At 46.8% G+C, this 24,816-nt stretch overlaps 1 protein-coding gene across 1 annotated transcript in view; it reads right to left on the bottom strand.

Annotated features, from left to right (window-relative positions):
* The window catches only part of LOC120408299 (myosin-IIIb-like), a 121,778-nt gene that overhangs the window by 94,941 nt on the left and 2,021 nt on the right, over positions 1-24,816 (bottom strand). Inside the window, exons 4-9 of the mRNA XM_039545059.1 lie at positions 19,542-19,644; positions 16,799-16,901; positions 16,558-16,714; positions 11,720-11,822; positions 11,311-11,439; positions 4,646-4,754 (exon numbers count right to left, since the gene is read on the bottom strand). Coding sequence (XP_039400993.1) covers positions 4,646-4,754; positions 11,311-11,439; positions 11,720-11,822; positions 16,558-16,714; positions 16,799-16,901; positions 19,542-19,644 — 704 coding nt within the window. The remainder of the gene's footprint in view (positions 1-4,645; positions 4,755-11,310; positions 11,440-11,719; positions 11,823-16,557; positions 16,715-16,798; positions 16,902-19,541; positions 19,645-24,816) is intronic.

The following is a 24,816-nucleotide window of genomic DNA, read 5'->3' as shown; positions in this document are numbered from 1 at the left end:
AATTGCAGTGTAGTAAGTAACCTATTGCTTAACTCAGTTTCTGTATAGGATGACTGGAGGATAGCTAATGTGACACTAATTTTTTAAAAGGCTCCAGAAGTGATCCTGGCAATTACAGGCAAGTAAACCAAATTGGTTGAAACTATAGTAAAGAACAGAATTATCAGACACAGGTGAACACAATTTGTTGGGGAAGAGTCAACACAGCTTTTGAAAAGGGAAATTATACCTCACCGATCATTTAGAATTGTTTAAGGGGGTCAAACAAACATGCGGACGAGGGTGTGCCAGTGCATACTGTGTACTTGAACTTTCAGGGCTGGTTTACATGAATGCTGCAAGTTGAACTAAGTTATGCTACTTCAGTTATGTAACTTACTTAGCTGAAGTCCATGTAACTTAGGTTGACTTACAATGGTGTCTACACCACACTATGCCACTGGGAGACACTCTCCTGCCAACATAGCTTCTGCCATTTGGGGAGGTGGAGTAGAGACATCAATGGGAGAGCACTCTTCCATCAACTTAGCTTGACTTCCCCAGACCTGCTAAATCAAACATCAGGGATGCAAACCCATACTCTGGGTGTCCCTAGCCTCTGACTGCCAGAAGCTGGGACTGGACAAGAAGGGATGGATCATTTGATGATTGCCCTGTTCTGTTCATTCCCTCTGAAGCACTTGGCACCGGCCACAGTCAGAGTGAGAAGACTGGACACTGGGTGAGGACCACTGCTCTGACCCAGTATGGCTGTTTTTATGTTCTGGGTTCAATATCATGTGGCTGCTGATCTTAGCCAAGACACAGGGAGCTGGTGCTGGGTGTGTCTGACATACAGGAGATGGAGAGTTGGGTGCTGTCCATGTGCTGCTGATACTATAGCTTTGATTGTCTCCTCAGCAGTCCCTAAAACATCATACCAATCTTGAATATCATGGCAGAGCTGAATATGATGCCCCAGAGCTGAGGGCTTTGTGCAGGACAATTGTCCAGGACAACCTCCTAGGCTGGATCTGAGGCATTTCAGGTCTACCCTTCCCTTTCATCCCTGCAGCCCCTTGAAGGCAAGACAGGAATGTTGTGTGGTTAGCAGCCCCAGAGACCACCCAGCAGAACGAATGTGGATGGGCTCACCTTGAATAAAGGCAAGAGGAGAGCATCCATGGAGGGCAACAAGTGCTGGCTCTCTGCCATGCCCTGGCCTCAATCCTGACTGAAAGAGACCCAGGACACAAGCAGGTGGTATTGGAGACTACATTTTGCTATTTTCTCTGAGCTGGCTTACCAAAGGGAGGTCAGACACCGGACTGGGAAGTCTCGTGGGCTGAATGACTGTTTCTTGATGCAGGCCAGACTGCTAGGTGTTGAGGGGTGCCACTAGGTTCCTCTCACTAGAAGGTGACAACTGACAGTCTCTACTAGTCAGTGTCCCAGGTGCTCTCTAGTCTCTCACCACTGCAGGGGAGGGGAGAGGCAGAGTCTCAGGGGTGGCCCTGATGCCATCAGTGCCTCCATGACAATATAGGAGTGGGCTGGGAGCATGAATTTCTTAGCTGCGCTTAGCAGGCTGTTTTTGGAGGCCTGTGAAGCCATCCCTGGGGCAGGTAATCTCTATGGAATAAGAATTCTCCACCGTGCGAAGTGATGGGCTATAGGGCTGTGTAAGTTAAAGTAATTTCAAGTCCAGAAGGGTTGTGTGGTGCGACTTTGCTGCCTCTATGGCAGGAGAGGCAGTCTCTTTCTGCCCCTTCATGGCACCTGCATGGGGTTGTAGGATCCCTTTCTTGTGTCTGAACCTGCTTCTATCACACTGCTTCCAGCACCAATGCTCAAGTTTCCTTCCTTACTACTTTTCCTGTTGCAGATTCTTGAAGAGCCACAGTGATCCATGTGGGTGGTGGGGAGGTGGCTTTGGTGCTGGGGTATCTCTGGCTGCAGTAGCACCTCACTGATCTCTCTATCCCTTGGTCTTTCAGTTACGTGGAGTTTTCTGTCAGTGTAGTAGTTTGATGAGATCCAAGTTTTCAAGGAGCGTTATACAGATAGAGAGAGTTTCTTTTTTCTTCACACTGGGGGAAAAACTCTTGTTTCTGCATGGATATGGAAGTGGTCTGACAAAACTGGAGGTGGCTCACGTTTTATAACGACTTCCAGCCTCTGGATGCGGGCCAGACTTGTGGACAGCAAAAAAAAGCCCATCACAGGAAGAAAATGGCCCTGTTTAAACATCAGAGCCAAAGCAAGATGTCTGCTTCATTGGTCATCCCCACATCTGTCATACCCACAATGCAGACACTAAAAAGCCCTTTCACTGCATTGAAAACCAGATGGGAAAGAGCACAGGAGTGTTATTCTATTATTGGCTTGATTTTCAAGAGTGCTCAGCACATGCAGCTCTCATCTACTTCAAAGGGATTTGTGGATCCACAGCAGTTCTGACAAAGCAGGCCTGGTAGGTATGGCACTAAATACCTAAAGGCCCTGTGACACTGCACCCCATATTCTTCACAGTGATATTATGATACAATTCTAACCTAGTTATGACGTATTTTATGCAAGTCATGTGAGATGTCATTGGAAAGGTTATGATTTGCTGAATGATTAAAAATGCATATAAATAGGATCATCTGAAGTTATGAATATCGACTATGTATCTGTATTTCACATGTAGTCACACCTGGGTAATGCCCACTAGACAAGATATTTTCATTCTAGAAAGTGAGGGAGGAATGGGCCATTAGAAAAACAATAGGCCTTAGAAGAAGTTTATCTCCCACCTGGGGAGCTTTCCTGAGGACGCTAGGGACAGCCTCCAAGCAATGGCTGTTATGACTCTACAAAGACATGTGATGTGACCATGTCTCTAGACTCCATTTTGGGATGTCAATGTTTTTCCACTGACCAGTCTGGGAACTAAGCTTTGAAACAAAGAGTTCCCACAATATGCAACAGCTATGTAAGGCGGGGAATGACATCACCAGGGATTCTTCGCTCCGCACACAAAGAGACCCCTGGAAACACCTGAGGAATAAAAACTGAACAGGGGAAGTGCTGAACCCAGGCTAAAAGGAGTTTTAGCCTGTGAATGGAACACCTGGGGATTCCAAGCTGTAAGCACGTGCAGCTTGCCCCTTAAGAATCTGCAGCCTGCTTGTATTATCACTTTGGATATGAAAACTCCAATTCAGCACTGGTGAGCCCTCATTTGGAGTACTGTGTCCAGTTTTGGGTCCCACACTACAAGAAGGATGTGGATAAATTGGAGAGAGTCCAGCGGAGGACAACAAAAATGATTAGGGGGCTGGAGCACATGACTTATGAGGAGAGGCTGAGGGAACTGAGATTGTTTAGCCTGCAGAAGAGAAGAATGAGGGGGGATTTGATAGCTGCTTTCAACTACCTGAAAGGGGGTTCCAAAGAGGATGGATCTAGACTGTTCTCAGTGGTAGAAGATGACAGAACAAGGAGTAATGGTCTCAAGTTGCAGAGGGGGAGGTTTAGGTTGGACATTAGGAAAAACTTTTTCACTAGTAGGGTGGTGAAGAACTGGAATGGGTTACCTAGGGAGGTGGTGGAATCTCCTTCCTTAGAGGTTTTTAAGGTCAGGCTTGACAAAGCCCTGGCTGGGATGATTTAGTTGGGTTTGGTCCTGCTTTGAGCAGGGGGTTGGACTAGATGACCTCCTGAGGTCCCTTCCAACCCTGAGAGTCTATGATTCTATGAATAGCAAATTCTCACCTTATCTATTTAGTATATAGGCAGTCCTCGGACTTATGACACAATTTGTTCCTGAAAAATCACATCTTAAGTTGAATACATTGCAACTCGAATTTCCCATAGGAACAATGTCAGATCGAGCATCATAAAGTCAAAACACGACAATTTATAAACATCGTAAGTGCCATTCATTGTAACGTGAACATCATAAAGTCGAGGACTGCCTGTATTAAGTTTAGTTTGCATTTTTTGTTTATTTGCTAGGTAATCTGCTTTGATCTGTTTGCTATCACTTAGATTTTAAGTGATCTATATCTTTTGTAGTTAAACTTATTTTTGCTTTATCTAAACCAGTGTGTGGGAATCATAACTCAGGGGCAGAAGGCTATTGCATATTCCTCTCCACGTTGAGGGATGGGGTGAATTTTATTAGCTTACACTGTACAGTTCTGTGTGCAGCACAAGATGGTATAATTTTGGGATTATACTCCAGAAGGGGTGCATGCCTGAGAAGCTGGTTGTTACCCTAGCTGTCGCCTTCCTATGCAGGGGCTGGTCAAAGTGCCTGCATGAAACTGCAGCTAGGTGTGTCCCTACCTGTATGTATGCTGGTGAAAGTTCAGGCTGAAGCCTGGAGGGCTTTGCAGCTTGTCACGGCAGTACAGTGTAAGAGGGAGCCCAGGCTGGTGGGTCAAGGGGGCTCAGTGGTATCCCAATTCCAGGTGGCACCTGTCCAGGCCCCTCTCAGGATTAGGGCCCATTACAAGGGGGGCTGCACAAACACATTGGGAGACATAATCCCTGCTCCAGAGAGTTTTCATACACTGTTGGACAATACCACACCAGGCTCTAGGGTCATGGATAAGACAGATGTGCCTAGAAGGACTCTTCCAGACAATTTTTCTGATTTACCTCCCCTGCCCCTTACCCTCAGCCTGCTGCTGGGTGTGGAAACGCTGAATCTGCTCTCCCCGGGTTACGGACACTTTACAAATGAGGCATTTCAATAACTCCTCTTCCTGGACTCCAAATTGACCCTGGGAGAGAAGGTGCCAAAGAGAATAGTCAGTTTCAATCCCTGGTTCCATAGCGCAGTGGCCATATCTCCCTGCCTTTGTGCACCGACCAGTACAATGGGGCCATGATCCTGACTGGAGGCTCCAGACACTATTGTAATGTAAATAATAAGATGACATTGCGGGAATCAAGCCACAAACTCTGAAGTCACTACTCTCCTCAAGACCAGCTTGCTCACTCGCTCTCACGCACACACAGCCCACCTCCCTCTTAGACCCTCCTGTGACACTGCCACAGCCTCCTTGCCCACAACCCCATACACCTTCCCAGCATTTACCTCCAATTATTTACATAATACATTATTAATTGCCTGAGATAAAAGGTGCGTCAGAGTTCTGCCAAGCCTTGAAGGGGAGGAGAGAAGTTTAAAATATGATCCTATGGCTCCTGGTTACCACAGAACCAGAGTGCTCTCCAAAAGGTAGCAAGATACAGCACTGAAATTTCTATTCCTGCGCTGCTGGCAAGAGTAGACGGAGGTGGAGTGTAGTTTATTTATTTATTTAAAATACAAAGTGCGAGCCTGGGTGCAGAGGTGTGGCTTTTACTTTGCTCCAAATACAACAAGATTAGTGCTCATTCTGATTTCACCAGGCAGTGAATTCCACAGTCAGAACCCAGCTCCTGTGACGATTCCATCTCCTGCACTCACAAGCCTCCCCTACAGAGGGGCAGCTTCATGGTTACAGTGGCATGCAGCCATTGTGGAAAGAGGGCATCTCTATAGCCAAGGATTTGATTTTATTATTTATTTTGTCATGTTATGATTATATATAACATGACATGTTAGTTAATTATTGACTGCTAACTAAAAGGTAAGTAATAGGATTATAAAAGTATAATGATTGATTAGTAGTTAGAAGGGATAAATATGTATTAGGTATCTAAGTAAGGAAGGCTGAAATGCAAAACCTATAGGCGGAGGCCTGTAAGATTTTAGTTTAGCTATTTTAGGCCTTAGAAATAAAAAAATGCTGACATTAGTAAGTAACCAAAAAATAACCCAGTGCCATAAGATTATGGGAAAAAATGTACCAAGAAATTGAAAAAAATTGGCCAAAAGATTAATTTTAAAAATCGCAAAAATGCTCTAGAAGCACATTTTTGTTTAATGCATGCCTTAACCGCAGGATACATGTTATGTATCAATGCTAATGAGAATAAAAAGGAACTATCCATAACCTCTAGAAAACAGGGTACCTCAAGATTTTGGGAACACCAAACCAAAAGGAAAAAAGAGGGTTGACACTTTCATGCACATGCACAGAATGTAGGTATATGCAAAAATCACATTATAAAAAGAAGGTGTCCAGATTGGAAACATTGAGCTTCCTATAGAAAGACTCCAGCAGAAACCATCCCTTTACTAATGATCACTCCAGAAGAGGACCATCAGACTAACACTATCTAGAAGGATGAGAGTATGACTGCATCTATAATTTATACATGCTCTGATATTCATAACTGTGCTGATAACTTGAATAAAATTGATAAAAGATATTAGACCTTATTCTGTAATTGCATGTGCTACTTTCCTTGCTTCCACTGTTGAGAGTGGGGCACTGAGGTGCAGACAGGGCCGGCTCCAGAGCCCAGCGGGGCAAGCACCCGCCTGGGGCGGCCCTTTCCCGGGGGGGCGGCAGGCTGGTCCACCGGAGCCCCGGGAGCAGCGGACCTGCCGCAGGCATGACTGCGGACGGTTCGCTGGTCCCGCGGCTCGGCTGGACCTCCCGCAGGCGTGCCTGCGGCAGCTCAACCGGAGCCGCAGGACCAGCGAACCGCCCGCAGCTGCGGGAGGTCCAGCCGAGCTGCGCGACCAGCGGACCCTCCGCAGTCATGCCCGCGGGAGGTCAGCTGCTCCCACAGCTCGGGGGTGCCTCCCGCGCATGACTGCTTGGGGCGGCCAAATTTGTAGAGCTGCCCCTGGGTGCAGAGGAGGGGGTGGCACACAGCAGTCCGTTAAGCAGATGAGCTGCTGCATTTTCAAATCAGGGAGCATTATTCTTAGTGAGAACTGCAATAGTCAAGCCCAGATTACAGGAAACTGGCTGTATTTTAAAAGAATCCTTATTGAGGTTGTAGGAACCAACCATTCCAATATGCTGAAATAATAGTAAATATGGCAGGTGACAAGCTTGGCTTAACAGTGAAATCCTTGCTGATCTTAAACACAAAAAAGAAGCTTACAAGAAGTGGACAAATGACCAGGAAGGAGTATAAAAATATTGCTCGGGCATGCAGAAGTGAAATGAGGAAGGCCAAATCACACTTGGAGTTGCAGCTAGCAAGAGATGTTAAGAGTAACAAGAAGAGTTTCTACAGGTATGTTAGCAACACCAAGAAGGTGGTCAGGGAAAGTGTGGGCCTCTTACTGAATGGGGGAGGCAACCTAGTGACAGAGGATGTGGAAAAAGCTAATGGTCTCAAAGTTTTTTTTGCCTGTCTTCACAAACAAGGTCAGCTCCCAGACCACTGCACTGGGCAGCACACTATGGGGAGGAGGTGGTGACCAGCCCTCTGTGGAGAAAAGTGGTTCAGGACTATTTAGAAAAGCTGGTTGAGCACAAGTCCATGGGGCCGGATGCACAGCATCCAAGGGTGCTAAAGGAGTTGGCGGATATGATTGCAGAACCATTGGCCATTATCTTTGAAAACTCATGGTGATCGGGGGAGGTCCCAGATGACTGGAAAAAAAAGCTAATGTAGTGTCTATCGTTAAAAAAAGAAAGGAGTAGGATCTGGGGAAGTACAGGCCAGTCAGCTTGACCTCGGTCCCTGGAAAAATCATGGAGCAAGTCCTCAAGGAATCAATTTTGAAGCACTTAGAGGAGAGGAAAGTGATCAGGAACAGTCAACATGGATTCACTAAGGGCAAGTCATGCCTGACTAACCTAATTGCCTTCTATGAGGAGATAACTGGGTCTGTGGATGAGAGGAAAGCAGTGGACATGTTATTCCTTGACTTAGGAAAGCTTTTGATACGGTCTGCCACAGTATTCTTGCCAACAAGTTAAAAAAAAGTATGGATTGGATGAATGGACTATAAGGTGGATAGAAAGCTGGCTAGATTATTGGGCTCAACAGGTAGTGATCACTGGCTCCATATCTAGTTGGCAGCCGGTATCAAGTGGAGTGCCCCAAGGGTCCGTCCTGGAACCAGTTTTGTTCAATATCTTCATTAATGATCTGGAGGATGGCGAGGACTGCACCCTCAGCAAGTTTGCAGATGACATTAAACTGGGATAAGTGGTAGATAGGCTGGAGGGTAGGGACGATACAGAGGAACCTAGACAAATTAGGGGATTGGGCCAAAAGAAATCTGATGAGGTTCAACAAGGACAAGTGCAGAGTCCTGCACTTAGGACGGAAGAATCCCATGCACTGCTACTGTCATAAACAGATAGTTAAGGGTTAAGGTCTCTTTTACCTGTAAAGGGTTAACAAGCTCAGTAACCTGACGGACACCTGACCAGAGGACCAATCAAGGGACAAGATAATTTCAAATCTCTGTGGAGGGAACTCTTTGTTTGTGTTCTTTGTTTGGGGGCTGTTCTCTCTTTGGATCTAAGAGGGGCCAGACATATATCCAGGCTCTCCAAGCTTCCTGAAGTATTTTCTTCTATTCAGTATAGTGAGTATTAGCAAGGCGGATTAGTTTTGTGATTAATTTCTGTATTTGCAAATGTGTGTTTGCTGGAGAAATATCTTTATTTCTGTTTGCTGTTACTTTTGATTATTCTGAGAAAGTGGGGGGGGTCCCCTCTAGGTTTATAAGTTAGACCCTGTAATATTTTCATCCTGGTGTTACAGAGATAGTATTACTTTCTTTCTTTCAATAAAATCTTTTCTTTTTAGAACCTGATTGATTTCTTCCCTTGTTTGGAATCTCAGGGGAAGAGGGCGGGGGGGGAAGGTGAATCCCTCTCTGTTTTGATTCAAGGAGTCTGAATCAAGGTGATCTCTCCCGACGGCTAAGGGAGGGGGAGGTGGGGGGAATGGGCTATTTCCCTTTGTGTTAAGATCCAAGGAGTTTGGATCGGTGTTCCCCAGGGAAAGTTTTGGGGGAACAGGGAGTGTGCTAGACACTGGAATTTCTAGCTGGTGGCAGCATATCCAGATCTAATCTAGGATTTAAGTTTAGAGGAGCCCATGCAGGTCCCCATCTTGTGGACGCTAAAGTTCCAAGTGGGGAATAAACCTATGACAGCTACAAACTAGGGACCAAGTGGCTAGGCATCAGTTCTGCAGAAAAGGACCGGGGTTACACTGGATGAGAAGTTGGATATGAGTCCAACTTGTGTGGATAGTGTGCCCTTGTTGCCAAGAAGGCCAACGGCATTTTGGGCTGTTTAAGTAGGAGCTTTGCAAGCAAAATTGAGGGACGTGATCATTCCCCTCTATTCAGCATTGGTGAGGCCTAATCTGGAGTACAGATGCTCCCGACTTACATAAGCATTCCATTACGCCTTGCATAACTTGAATTTTGCGTAATCAGAAACTTATACCCAACCATTACGCAAAAAAAGGAAAAAACCTCCTATTTCTAGCTTATGGAACTTTTTCTGTAAGTGCATATTTGCGTAAGTTGAGTTTGCGTAACCTGGGGGGCCTCTGTACTGTGTCCAGTTTTGGGCGCCATACTACAAGAAGGATGTGGAAAAATTGGAAAGAGTCCAGCGGAGGAAAATAAAAATGATTAGGGGGCTGGAGCTCATGACTTATGAGGAGTGGCTGAGGGAACTGGGATTATTTAGTCTGCAGAAGAGAAGAATGAAGGGGGATTTGATAGCTGCTTTCAACTACCTGAAAGGGAGTTCCAAAGAGGATGGATCTAGACCAGTGGTTCCCAAAAACTTTAACAGCCTGTGAACCCCTTTCACTAGCACATCCAGTCTAGCAAACCCCCTCTTAAAAATGAATATTTCCAGGGATTTTCTCCTTTACCTGAGTATAAATTATAAAAGCAGTGATCTTGGAAATATAAAATTTGTTTTATGACATGCTATTATTATTATTAATCATTACAGTATTTTTATTACATTATGAAAACGTCAACACTCTTCCAAGATCTCACTTTCGTAGCTTGTATCACTTTGAATAAGCCTGTTATAAGACAAGGCTCCTATGTTTCATCAAGGAGTATCAGATGTGAAACAGCATGAAGGTATTTAAGAAGCCAACTCAGAAGAGTTCCTCCTACACAAGCATTCAGATCTTGAGCAGTCTAGGCAAACAGCGCACATTACAACAAAGCTTAAACTTGTTCTACATAATAATTTTAAAAACAATACTAGCTGCCTATTTAATTTAAAAAACAGCAAAAAATATTCACCTCCCTTTCCGTTTCTTATAAGGAGTCTTGAAGTTTAAATCTCAGAGTGATAGATATGTTTGCTTAGATCTGCTTAGCTCTTGGAAGTCCAGGGGCTGTGGGCTGCTGGCCCCATGCTGCCCGGGGTCCCTCGAGACAGCTCTGTCTGCTATTAGGGATTCCCACCCCCCGAGAACTCCCTGTAACATTTTACAAATTCCAGTTTGGAAAGCACTGATCTAGACTGTTCTCAGTGGTACCAGATAAGACCATTACTCCTTGTTCTGTCAAGTTGCAGTGAGGGAGGTTTAGGTTGGATATTAGGAAAAACTTTTTCACTGAGAAGGTGGTGAAGCACTGGAATGGGTTACCTAGGGAGGTAGTGGAATCTCCTTCCTTAGAGGTTTTTAAGGTCAGGCTTGACAAAGCCCTGGCTGGGATGATTTATAGTTGGGGATTGGTCCTGCTTTGAGCAGGAAGTTGGACTAGATACCTCCTGAGGTCCCTTCCAACCCTGATATTCTATACTGCCCCGCACCAAGGCCAGATCTGATGCAGTGTGCAAGCAGGCCTGTGGGAGGAGTGGTGCTATCAGAGCAACAGGTGAGAAAAATAAGTCTAGTACCTGTGTTTTGACAAACTGGGGTGGAGAGTGATGTGGGTGTCAGGCTAGAGAGAAAAAATTTGTAGTAACTGAAACAGGAGAGTCTGAGCAAGAGTTTTAGCTTTGAGGAGAGAGAAGATGGATCAGGTTTTCGATACAATAAAGCAAGATTTGGATGCTGCCAGGATGTAAGTGGTTGAGAGAGAAAAGTATTGGTCTGTAGCCCCAGCCCATCTTCTGCTCCAATTTTGAACCTGGCTTTGAACTGAATAACCTGCTGTTGGTTAAAACCCACATAAGGAGCATGGTGGAAGAGAAGAGGGCTTGAAGATACCAGTCACTGGGGCAATCTGGTGCATTCCTGGGACAACTCCTAATTCTTCTGTAGCGTCTTTAGAATCAGGGATAGGAGTCCTCTGCGTCAGTCAGGTGTAGCATAAGAGGCACCCAAAGAATGGAAGGACCCCAGCAGTGGACCTCATCTACCCTTCACACATGGATTTAAAAACCATTCCTAATATAAATATTCCCCAAACCTCACACGGGTCCCCAGTGGGAGCACAATCTTGTCTTACTCCTCTGAGCCTCTCACTCGACTCACCGCTGAAGCCTTCAGCCACCCCTTGGAGGCTTCACTCACTCTCAGGGCCCCATTGTTCTCCTGGGACTGGAAGGTCACATTGCCCAGAGACAGGACTCCAGCCAGGATTGCCTGCATGTCCACCTGCTCCTAAAATACACAACAGAGATGGCTTGGGCCTGGCACCCACAAATGTGTGTGGGCATGTAACATACACATGATGAGCAAGCAGCCCTCTTCCATTGGAACTTCAAACTTCCTGCAGTGGTAGAGGGAGAGGAAAGTCAGGTGGGGGCGGGGGGGAAGCTCTGCACTGAATCTGCCAGCCTGAGAGCAGCACAGCAAAGTGAAGGAGGGAAGCAGAAGTGGAGCAAATGGGCTGACTAAGCAGAGGGGGTGGAGATGGTGACAGAATGCCCACTGTACTCACCTGTTCCTGGAAGCCCACCATGTCTAGGGCATTACGCACCTCCCAGTACTTGTGCTTCCAGCGCTCAGCCACATCCTCTGTCCTAAACCATCCACTTATGTACCTGGGAAAACAAGTGAGTCAACCTGATATTATTTGTATTAGGGTACAGTCTACATACTGTGATGCTCTGTACCCCTGTATTCACCCCATGCACCCTATTATAATCTTTGCCCGAATATGCCTTGTGAGGTATCATTTGAAAACTCATAACTCACTGGTCAATACTGTACTCATAAAATTATAAGATTCCACTGTATGGTGTTACTAAGATGTATTCAGATCTGGGAAGCAGTCAAACCATTTCCTCAGAGACAAAATACTTAGTCCTGCCTCTCAAGGTCCCTTCCAGTCCTATGAGTCTATGAAAGGACAAACTGATGCCTCAGCCAGGTGTAAATAGGCCAAACAGGCCATCACCCACTAAATGGCTATACATTGGCAGGAAAAGCCACATGAGCAAAAAAAAAAAATCTACATCTTAAAAAGTAACAGCTTGGGGTTTCCGTTCACAAAGATTTTTTGTCTCCTGAACCTCAGCTGGAGATGCATCTCAAAGAAGGCAAAGAACTATAACAAGGGAGGGCAGACACCCCACATCATTGTTCCCTTTCTCTCTGCCCACAGTATCCACGGTACCTGACAAACAAAGGAAGGGGCAGGGATCCTGACTGTAAGACTGCTGAAACATGTGGTGAGAGAGACCTTGCTTTGAATTCGCTCAAGTTTGTTGTTAGGCATTAGTTGTGTTTTACTTATATTTTTATTGTAAGCAATTCTAACCTTTATACCTCATAAGTTGTATTCACTTAAAATCTATCCTTTTGAAATTAATAAACTTGTTTTAGTGTTCTATCTAAACCCGTGTGTTTGAATTGAAGTGTATGGGAAACTATTTGGGATAACAGGATTTGCACATATTATTTTGTATTAATAAAATGATGGACTTCATCTGAACTTGTGTTGTCCAGAAGAGAGCTAGGCAGTACAAGGCACACATCTCTGCAGAAAGTCTGGGACTGGGAGTTTGCTGGTGTTGCTCTGTAGTGTAATTCAAGAGTAGCTGGCTATGGCACTCATACAATATAACTGGGAATAACTCACATGCTGGAAGCTGTGCGTGAACAGACCAGGAGTGATAGCTCTCACAGCAAGGCAACGTAAAAGGCACCCCATGTAGGAGAGCTGACGGGACACAGTTGTTCAGTCCAGATTGTACCCTGAGTACACCACACATCTCATATGAGAGCATTGTGCAGGGCAATCTCAGCGAGTCAGTCCCTGCCCCACAGAGACAGCGCAGATATAGGGTAGGGGGAGCAGACGTACAGAGAGGGGAGTGATTTCCCCAGGTCACTGGCAGATCCAGGAACAGAACGCAAGTCTCCTGAGTCCCAGACCAGCGTCCCATCCATTAGACCACGCTATGTCTCCATTCAACTCCACCAGAGTGGTCCTTTGGGGCCATCTGCCTGTCCCAAGTCAGGATAAAGGAGGAGGGTTGGGCATGGGGCTAGCAACCCCACCCCATAAAAAAATCAATTTGCTACAGAAACGCCAACAATAGAGATAACAGAGGCTTTTATCCTGGAAAAAGAAGGGTCTTGAACTCGAAGACGCATGACGCTGGGTGGTGAAAGCCGTGAGGAAGCCACTAAGCCGATCACCCTTCTTGCAACCAGAAGGATTACCATCGGTACATGGAACGTGAGGACCATGTACGAGTCAGGAAAGACGGCACAGGTTGCAGTAGAGATGAGGAGCAACAACTTGACCCTACTAGGTATTAGTGAGACAAGATGGACGCAAGCTGGACAGAGGCGACTGTTGACAGGAGAGCTGTTGCTGTATTCCGGACCTGAAGAGAGCGACGCACCCCATACACAGGGAGTAAGCTTCATGTGGTCTAAGCAGGCACAGAGAGCACTGATTGGTTGGGAGGCACACGGCCCCAGGATCATCACAGAATCCTTCAGAACTAAAATGAAGAGGATTAAGATGAATGTTGTTCAGTGCTACGCTCCAACCAATGACAGCGAAGAAGAGGACAAAGACCACTTTTACAATAGACTTCAGAAAATATTAGAGACTCTCCCAGACAAAGATATCACCATTCTTATGGGAGACTTCAATGCCAAAATTGGACCTGACAATACAGGATACGAACAAGTCATGGGGACCCACACTCTGGGAGAGATGAGTGAGAATGGAGAGAGATTTGTGGATCTGTGTGCATTTAACAACCTGGTCATAGGAGGCAGCATCTTTCCTCACAAGCGGATCCACAAGAGTACTTGGGTATTGCCAGCAGGCACGACAGAAAACCAGATCGACCATGTCTGCATTAGCAAGAAGTTCAGAAGATCTTTACAGGATGTTAGAGTTAGAAGAGGAGCAGACGCAGCGTCCGACCATCACTTAGTGGTGGCCAGATTGAAGCTGAAGCTGAAGAAGAACTGGATAGACGCGTCAGATAGAAGAACGAAATATAACATCAGCCTTCTGAAGGATCACAAGATCAAGGAAGATTTTGGACTGACGCTAAAGAATAAGTTTTCAGTACTACAGGATCGGTCTGAGGAAGAGGAAGACAGTGCACTCAACAGATGGCAGAAAGTGAGAGAGACACTTAAGTTAGCATGCCAGGAAGTGCTTGGAATTAAGAAATACCAGCAGAAAGAGTGGATTACAGCAGAGACCTTGACTAAGATAGAAGACAGAAGTTAACAACAGCAGGACTAGAGCAGCAAAGGCCAAAGCTAAAAAAGAGTATGCTGAAGCTCACAGAGTAGGGAAGAGGAGTATTAGGAAGGATAAGAGAGATTATGTGGATGGACTGGCAGCAGAAGCGGAGCAGGCAGCATACAGCGGCAACATGAAACAGCTGTATGACACCATCAAGCAACTGTCTGGAAAATTCAGCAAGCCCGAACGTCCCGTTAAAAACCAGCAGGGAAAGTCTATAACAGGAATAGAACAACAGATGAATAGATGGGCGGAGCACTTTGAGGAGCTCCTGAATAGACCAGCACCACCAAATCCACCAGACATTGACCCAGCCAATGAGGACCTTCCAATCAATTGCGACAAACCAACCAGAGATGAGATCAGAAAAGCCATCACTATGATGAAGAACAGGAAGGCAGCTGGACCTGACGATGTTCCAGCAGAGGCCCTGAAAGCAGACCTGGATGCTTCAGTGGAAATGCTGTACCCCCTTTTTGAGAAGATATGGGAAGAAGAAGCGATTCCGGCAGACTGGAAAGAGGGATACCTCATCAAAATCCCTAAGAAAGGAGACCTTAGCAACTGTGCCAACAACAGAGGAATCACACTTCTGTCGGTGCCTGGGAAGGTCTTCAATCGTGTCCTCTTAGAGAGAATGAAGGATGTAGTCGATCCACAGCTACGAGATGAGCAGGCAGGCTTCCGGCAGAATAGATCATGCACGGACCAGATAGCAACACTCCGTATCATAGTCGAGCAGTCTATGGAGTGGAACTCCTCGTTGTATATCAACTTTGTTGACTATGAGAAAGCGTTCGATAGCGTGGATCGAGAGACCCTCTGGAAGCTCCTTCGGCATTATGGCATCCCAGCAAAGGTGGTCAATTTGATTAAGAACTCATACGACGGCATACATTGTAGAGTGATCCATGGAGGGCAGCTCACAAACAGCTTCCAGGTACGAACCGGAGTCAGACAAGGATGCTTGTTGTCACCATTTCTCCTCGTCATTGATTGGATTATGAAGACATCCACTTACGAGCGTAGGAACGGAATTCAGTGGACGTTGTGGACCCACCTTGATGACCTGGACTTTGCCAACGACCTTGCACTCCTTTCACACAGCAAACAGCAGATGCAAGAGAAGATCAACGTAGTGGCAGCCACGTCATCACAGGTTGTCCTTGTGGATGTTGAGGCCAAGACCAAGATCCTTAGGATTAACTCCATCAGCAACGACCCAGTCACACTGAATGGAAGCCCCCTGGAAGAAGTGCAGTCCTTCACCTACCTAGGCAGTATCATTGACCAGCAGGGTGGCACAGACGCAGATATCAAAGCAAGGATTGGTAAGGCAAGAGCAGCTTTCCTACAGCTCAAGAACATCTGGAGCTCCAGAGAGCTCTCTTTGGCAATAAAGATTCGACTGTTTAATTCCAGCGTGAAACCAGTCCTACTGTATGGAGCTGAAACCTGGAGGACAACTAAAACAACCACTAGGAAGATCCAGACCTTCATTAATAGCTGCCTTAGAAGGATTCTTCAAATCCGCTGGCCAGACACCATCAGTAACATCCACCTCTTGGAGAGGACTCGTCAACCTCCAGCAGAGGAAGAAATTAGAAGAAGAAAGTGGGGCTGGATAGGACACACACTACGCAAGCAGCCAACCATCACCACCAAACAGGCATTGCGGTGAAACCCCCAAGGCAAGCAGAAAAGAGGCCATCCAAGAAACACCTGGCGACACGACCTTCAGGCTGATTGCACAAAAATGGGCTATACCTGGAACCAGTTAGAGCAAATGGCCCAGGATAGAGGACTCTGGAGATCTGTGGTTGGCGGCCCATACCCCGACTTGGGTGACGGGCATGAATGAATGAATGTCTCCATTCAGAGCCCAGCTCCAGCCTTCCATGACAATCCCCCAACCCTGTGCTCTCTTCTCATTACCTAACCCTCACACCAAGTCAAATCCTCTTCCCCACTCTCTCCCCTATGGGGCTGTAGGAGCCCCTTATTCTGACCTCCACTCCACTGAGAAGCCAGAGCAGGACCTGCCACTCACATACCTGTACAACGAGGGATCTAGCAGCCCATACATGTCTTTTTCCTCTGCAGTGAGCCCAGCAAACATATAGTAGAAGACATGGAAATTCCTCTCTCCGGCATCTTGTTGCACCACACGAGACTTCTCTAGCAGATACTCACTCAGCTTGGCACCCCTCACTACATGGGGAAGGGGCAGAAGGAAAGATATCAGCACACAGATGGCGGGTTCCACACACCCAGAGACCTAGTCCTAGGTCTCACCTGTACTCCTTTGGAACCTCAACTGCATGTATTTTCCAAAGCGGCTGCTGTTGTCATTCATCACTGTTTGTGCATTGCCAAAGGCTTCGAGCAATGGGTTCACCTGGAAGGGAAATGCACAGAGTTGATGGGAAGGTCTAAGCAACATGGAACCCTTAATGTCCCCTCCCATCTACAATGGCCCAACTAGGTTGCAGAAGGTATCATGTGAAACAGCCTCATGGCCTCTTGAGGAGCCAAAGGGGGGGGGGGGAGATTTGAGTCACTCAAATGCAGCTGGAAATGCACACAGCAGCAAACTAATCCAATGCAACCATGGACTGTATAAGCAAAGGCACTACATCCTGGAGCAAGGAGGAGACAGTGTCAGGTCCTGGAGAGAACCCTTGGGATTCTGCCCTCAGCCCCTCAATCCCACTCCCACCAATCAGTGAGGGTGAGGAGGGGTCCCTCTCATGGATGGCCCCAGATGGGATACTGTGTGCAGTTCTGGGGAACTCAATGACAAAGATAGACTCACTGGGGGAAGTTCACAACAGAGAGAGAAATTAATATGGGGCAGAAGGACTGAGTTATAGGACTCAGAAAAGAAATCTGTCAAGCTTGGCTAATAATGATGGGATGGAAGGGCCCCGCCACAAGATCATCTGCAAATATGAGAAAGCTCCACTACAGGTTGCCCTGTGCCCCCAACCTCCTGTAGTGACTCACCTGCAGGTTCCAATACTCCAGCTGCAATTCATAGATTTTAAAGCCAGAAGGGACCATTATGATCCTCTAATTTGGCCTCCTGCATAAGAGGCCAGAGAAACTACCCCAGTAATCACTCCATCAAGCCCCTAACTTCTGGTTGAGCTATAGCACCTCCTTTAAATATAAATAAATAAATATATATAGAGAGAGAGAGAGAGAGTCTTGAATTAAAATATCGTATTTCAAGTGATGAAGAATACATCACATACTTATGTCAGATGTTCCAATGGTTAATTGCCCTCACTGTTAAATATGTTTCAGATTGGTAGCCATGTTAGTCTGTATCAGCAGAAAGAACGAGAAGTACTTGTGGCACCCTAAGGTCCCACAAGTACTCCTCGTTCTTTTTGTTAAATTTGTGTATTTTATTTCCAGATTGAATTTGTCTAGCTTCAGGGTCCAGAAACTGGATCTTGTTATGCCTTTGTTTGTTAGATTAAAGAGACCTCTGCTATCAGAAATCACTTTCCCCCCACATAGGTAAACGTAGGCAATGATCAAGTTACCTATTTAGCTTCTCTTGGATAAACTAAATAAATAGACTAAGCTATCATAGAATACTAAGATTGGAAGAGACCTCAGGAGGTCATCTAGTCCACCCCACTTCTCAAAGCAGGACCAACACCAATTAAACCATCCCAGCCAGGGCTTTGTCAAGCCTCTAAGGATAGCAATTCCACCACCTCCCTAGCTAACCCATTCCAGTGCTTCACCACCCTCCTAGTGAAATAGTGTTTCCTAATATCCAACCTAGACCTCTCTCACTAGAGCTTGAGACCATTGCTTCTTGTTCTGTCATCTGTCACCACTGAGGACAGCCTAGCTCCATCCCCTCCCCCCCACTCTTCTCTTCTGCAGACTAAATAACCCAGTTCCCTCAGCCTCTCTTCATAAGTCATGTGCCCCAGCCCCCTAATCATTTTTGTTGCCCTCCGCTAGACTCTCTCCAATTTGTCCATATCCCTTCTGTAGTGGGGGGACCAAAACTGGACCTCACCAGTGCCGAATAGAGGGGAATAATCACTTCCCTTGATCGGCTGGCAATGCTCCTACTAATACAGCCCAATATGCCGTTGGCCTTCTTGGTAGCAAGGGCACACTGCTGACTCATATCCAGCTTCTCGCCCATTGTAATCCCCAGGTCCTTTTCTGCAGAACTGCTGCTTAGCCAGTCAATCCCCAGCCTAAAGAGTTTCTTTAGTCTCTCACTGTAAGGCAGGTTTTCCTGACCTTGAATCATTTTTGTAGCTCTCTTCTGAACCCTTTCCAATTTGTCAGCATCCTTTTGGAGGAGTGGACACCAGAACTGAACACACTATTCCAGTAATGGTTTTGTTAATGCTGTATATAGAAGCAATGCCACCTCCCTGTTTCTACTTGATACTCCCCTCCACATACATTCAATGCTCATATTTGTCCTCTTAGCTACAGCATCTTTACTGACTGCATCCCATACCAGCCTTACCATGATTTTGACTGGGATCAACATCAGGCTAACCAGCCTATGACCAGGGACATACTGTTTATTCTTTTTAAATACTGACACAACATTGGATATTTTCTAGTCCACTGGACTAGACTGTTCCCCAGTGTTCCAAGATATAATAAAAAACAATAACGGTTCAGAGAACTCCTTCGCTGATTCTTTTAATATTCTTAGATACAACTTATCTGGTCCTGCTGATTTAGAAATCTTTAACTTGAACAGATGCTGTTCAACATCCTCCCTAATTACTGACAGAATAGAAATTATTTCAGTAATCAGTAGATCATCCCGCTTCTTGCCAAATATTTAATGAACCCATGTGTCTTGTCTACAACATGACTGACAGACAATCTAGTATTGGATTTATACTATTGCTAAGATTTCATTTACCCTGTGCTTTTGCCACTACCAGGTGACTCATCTGTAGAACCCCCTGAGCCAACTATGAGTTGCTCTGTGGCCACCCCTCTGTCTGTACCCCCACATTCTGTTTCAGTGACTCACCTGCAGTATCTGCTGCTCCAGCTGTGAGTTGCCCTTGCACAGGTGCATGATGTGTTGCAGCAGTAGCTTTACACTCTCGGTTTTCCCTGCACCACTCTCTCCGCTGTCAAAAAAGAGCAGAGGGTGAGGACAGGAAACTACCAACACAAGGATGCAGCTGCTGTTCCCCTTATGCCTCAGTGCATCTCCCCTTTCTCTGAACCAACACCCCCCATGTACCAATACTACTGCACAGCTCCAGGTGCCTCCTACTGGCAGTGCCCACATTAGCACTACCTTTACCCATCCCCCATGGCAACAGGTTCTATAGGGCACTGATCCCCTAGTAAGCCTCCACACACAGTGTAGCAATTTAACACCCTCCACTTGAAATTCTTCTCTGACACTAGGGATGGAGGGCTCTTACCCACAATGACATTGTCTCCCACCTATCTGTGAACTTGACCCACTGGGCAGCCCCTTAAGCAGTGGGGCCAAAAGGAATTTCTTAGTGTCCCCAGCTCTTGGCAAAGAGGGAGGAATTACCTTGAAAGGCACCTGTCTCACTGAATCCGTCACATATACTAGGCATTTCCTCCCCTCCCCACCCTTACAAGCAGAACTCGTCCCACTGCTTCAATGTCCTTAATTGGGCTGTGGTCCCGTGACAGGACATGTGCACTAGGACCTCATCCTGTGTGAAGATCTGTCAGTCACAGAGCAGAAGCAGGAAATAGCACACATACTCCAAAGGGCAGGACTGTTTACACACCTGGGCACTGCACTTTGTGTCCCAGGTGTGGCTTCTGCTCTGCAGCTCTCTGTGGCTACACGGTGTAGTGGAGGGGTGATGTACAGTCTACTGGAGTGCTGGGGCAAGCAGACTCCTGGGATTCAGGTGGTGGGGGGCTGGTGACCTGAACTTCTCTCTCTAAATAAGACCACAGGACAGCAGCAAAGGAGAAAGGGAGACCATCTTGGTTTGACATGCACCAGGCTGGACAGAAACCTAGGGTCAACACACAGCCAGGTGGTTGGGTGTTGCTCTGGTATGTGGGGGAGGGGGACAGTGTGCCAGTTTGGCACTCAGCAAAGAGGAAAAGTCCCAGCCTTCTGTTATTGTGTTACAGAGACACACCAGTTTCCAAGAGGGGGTTGTGACCCACCCAGACTTCCACTGGATGCTCGTGGCCCTACACAGTAATCACTAAAACCATCTTCTCTTTATGGTATTTCTAGGGCACTCATCATCTATGCACTTAAGCACTGAACAGCTACAAAGAAACTGAGGGCATTTAGCTTCCCATTATTATTTATATTGTGGCATTATCCAGGAGCCCCAGTCATGGATCAGAGCCCCCAGTGTGCTGGGTATCACACAAATATAGAATAAAAAGACAGAATATAAGCTCTAGGAATCAGGAACTACGTAGTGCCTGCCCTTCCCCAGGTCGCAGGGTTGGGGCAGCTGGTTTAGTTTTAATGGGAGCCACGGCTGAGGAAAGGCTCTGTAGGTCTCAACACTGCCCTCTGACAGGGAGTTCCATCACCAGAGCCTGCTGCTGAGATAACTCTGTCCCCTGTATTGTGCACGCTGAATACAGCTACCTGAGGCTACCTCCCAGTTGGCCAGGCCCTAGAGCAAAGCATATTAGGGCGAGGACTTAATTTAGCTCTGACACCAGCAGGAATGGAGACAGTGGAATTCAGAGAACAGGGCAATGTGATCATATCTACCTTTGTTACTTAGGAGATGGCTGTTACGCAATGCGCCAGCTGAAGTCTCTGAGACACGTTTGCATTCGGACCCAGCAGAGAGTCAGTTGCAGTGACTAATCTGGGTAGTGAGGAATGTACAGATCACAGAGGCCATACTATTTCCTGGTCAGCTGAAGATGGGACCTCTCATCTGTGTGACAATGTGTGTGCCCAGAAGCAATGGAATAAAACATTGCCCCAATACTACATGCTACTTCGACGGGCTATGTGTAAGGCTACGAATCATTCATGGAGGGCATAGAAGTCACAGCTTCTGTGACTTTCTGTGACCACTGTGAATTTTGCAGTACTGGTGCAGCTGACCCCAGGACCACCCTGGCAGCTGGGGAAGCCCCGGGGCCAGCTGCACTGGCCACTGCTCTGGCAGCCCAGGCAGCTGGTCCCCAGCACTGCCCTGGAGCAGCAGTCCAGGACAAGACGCAGTGGGGTCCCAGGGCCCCAGGCCACCTCCTGGGGCCCCAGGCCACCTCCTGGGGCCCCAGGCCATCCTCTGCCCAAACCAGCATTGGCAGGGCCCTGGGCCCTCCCCTGCCCAGATCAGCAGTGGAGGCGGTGGGGCCCCAGGCTGTCCCTCGTTCGTACTGGTGGCGATGGCAGGGGGACCCGAGGCTACCCCCTGCAGCAGCAACTCAGGGCCCTGGGCCAGGCTGCCCTCCCACAGCAGTCTTCAGGAGCACCCCCCTCCCAGCAGGTAAGATTTAGTCACAGGTATTTTTAGTAAAAGTCATGGACAGGTCACAGGGCCGTGGACTTTTTCTTTATTGCCTGTGACCTGTCCATGACTTTTACTAAAAATACCCATGACTAAAACGTAGCCTTAGCTATGTGTAATAAGGGTGCCTTCCCTTCCCCCTGATCTTTGTTCACACTAAGTGTTCTCAGTTATTGCCTTTGCTGTTTGCAGATAACACAAACCATGAACTTCCTGTTCTAGCACTGGAGAAGCTAGTTAATAACCTGAGATAGATAGACAGATAGATATTAGAGCCCTACCAAATTCACCATCCATTTTGGTCAATTTCACGGTCATAGGATTTTTAAAATCGTACATTTCATTATTTCAGCCATTTAAAGCTGAAATTTCATGGTGGTGTAACTGTAGAGGTCCTGACCCAAAAAAGTGTGTGGGGGGGGGGAAAATCACAAGGTTTTGTGCAGGGGACTACAATACTGCTAACCTTACTTCTGCACTGCGGCTGGTGGCAGCGCTGCCTTCAGAGCTGGGCAGCTGGAGAGTGGCGGCTGCTGGTCAGGAGCCCAGCTCCGAAGGGAGAGTCACCGCCAGCACCAGTGCAGAAGTAAGGATGGCATGATATGGTATTGCCATCCTTACTTCTGCGCTGCTGACTAAAGAGCTGGGCCCTCAGTCAGCAGCTGTGCTCCCTCAGTCCTGCCCAAAGGGCTTTTGCCTCCAGCTGGTTCCCTCTACTGCCCTGTACAGTTCCACTAAGTCTAATGATGACATCATGGGGTTCCCTGTTTTTCATGTCAAGGTTCCACAGCAAATTCACTCCATTTATATCTATCTATGTTATACTGCCCATTGCTGTAGTGTCTAGAGCACCCCAGGTCAATTAGATCTCCATAGCCAGATCTCTAAAGGGCTCGGGGGGGGGGGAGATGAGGGGGTGGTTTCTGCTCTTCTTCCTTCCTTGACTCTGTGGTTATAGGAGCCTCAACTTTGGGAATAAGGTTTTATTTTGTTTTTTTAATCCTCATTATACTAGTTACAGTAGGAGCTACTCTTCCCAAAGAGGAGGCACCTACAGCAAACTTCAGTGTGGAGATTGAGCTAATTGGGAGTCTGACCCACTTTGAACTACCTCACCCAAAGATATTTATTTTCATCTCTCATGCACTTCACCATGGGCTTTGGCAGCTGTATTCCTCCAGAAAAACAGTGCCCTGAAATACGTTGTGAATGGAGATGCGTTTGCAAATTAAGCTTGGTCCTGAACCACTGAGGACACTGAATATCAGAACCTCAAACAAGCAATGGAAGAAGGCTGGGAAGCAGCTGAGGGATCAGACCACAGGTGTAAAGTATTTGCAGCAGCCCATCCCCTTGAGATGGCAGAGAGCTGGATTTTGCACACCACTTCCATCTTTGCATTGCTTCTACACATACAGCGAGTTACAGTTATCCAAGCTGAAGGTGACAACAAGCAGATCACTGTAGCCAGGTCCTTGTCTGGAAAGAAAGGGTGAGTTTCCTACTACTATTTCTCACCACTGATGTACCTAATTGTCCAGGCACACACTCCAAGAGCTGCCATCCATTCTCTAACTCAGAGCCTGATAGTATTTATTACCCAAGTGATCTGTGATCCCAAAGCATGTCTGCCCCAGACACATATATTCTTTCCCTGTCATTTCCTCTCCCTGGGAGCAATGTTCAATAAGACACATCTGGCCAAAACCCCAGGCCATCATCATACTGGGGATCCCTTCAATTTTTGCAGAATTTAATACTGGATATTAGGAAAATCTATTTCACTAGGAGGGTGGAGAAGCACTGGAATGGGTTACCTAGGGAGGTGGTGGAATCTCCATCCTTAGAGGTTCATAGAATCTCAGGGTTGGAAGGGTCTTCAGGAGGTCATCTAGTCCAACCCACTGCTCAAAGCAGGACCAATCCCCAACTAAATCATCCCAGCCAGGGCTTTGTCAAGCCTGACCTTAAAAGCCTCTAAGGAAGGAGTATCAGAGGGGTAGCCGTGTTAGTCTGGATCTGTAAAAGCAGCAAAGAATCCTGTGGCACCTTATAGACTAACTGACGTTTTGCAGCATGAGCTTTCGTGGGTGAATACCCACTTCTTCAGATGCAAGCCGAAGAAGTGGGTATTCACCCACGAAAGCTCATGCTGCAAAACGTCAGTTAGTCTATAAGGTGCCACAGGATTCTTTGTTGCTTCTAAGGAAGAAGAGTCCACTACCTCCCTAGGTAACCCATTCCAGTGCTTCACTATCCTCCCAGTGAAAAAGTTTTTCCTAATATACAACCTAGACCTCCCCCACTGCAATTTGAGACCATTGCTCTTTGTTCTGTCATCTGCCACCACTGAAAAAACAGTGTAGCTCCATCCTCTTTGGAACCCTCCCTTCAATTAATTGAAAGCAGCTATCAAATCCCCCCTCATTCTGACTGAACAATCCCAGTTCCCTTAGCCTCTCCTAATAAATCATGTGCTCTAGACCCCTAATCATTTTTGTTGCCCTCTGCTAGACTCTGTCCAGTTCTGGGCCCCACACTACAAGAATGATGTGGAAAAACTGGACACAGTACTCCAGATGAGGCCTCACCAATGTCGAATAGAGGGGAACGATCACATCCCTTGATCTGCTGGCAATGCCCCTACTCATACAACCAAAATGCCGTTAGCCTTCTTGGCAACAAGGGCACACTGGTGACTCATATCCAGCATCTCGTCCACTGTAACCCCTAGGTCCTTTTCTGCAAAACTGCTGCCTAGCCATTCGGTCCCTAGTCTATGGCAGCGCATGGGATTCTTCTGTC

Source organism: Mauremys reevesii, linkage group 6 (genome assembly GCF_016161935.1).
Source record: "Mauremys reevesii isolate NIE-2019 linkage group 6, ASM1616193v1, whole genome shotgun sequence".
NCBI classification, from domain to species: domain Eukaryota; kingdom Metazoa; phylum Chordata; order Testudines; family Geoemydidae; genus Mauremys; species Mauremys reevesii.
This window is presented reverse-complemented; position numbering and strand designations above follow the sequence as displayed.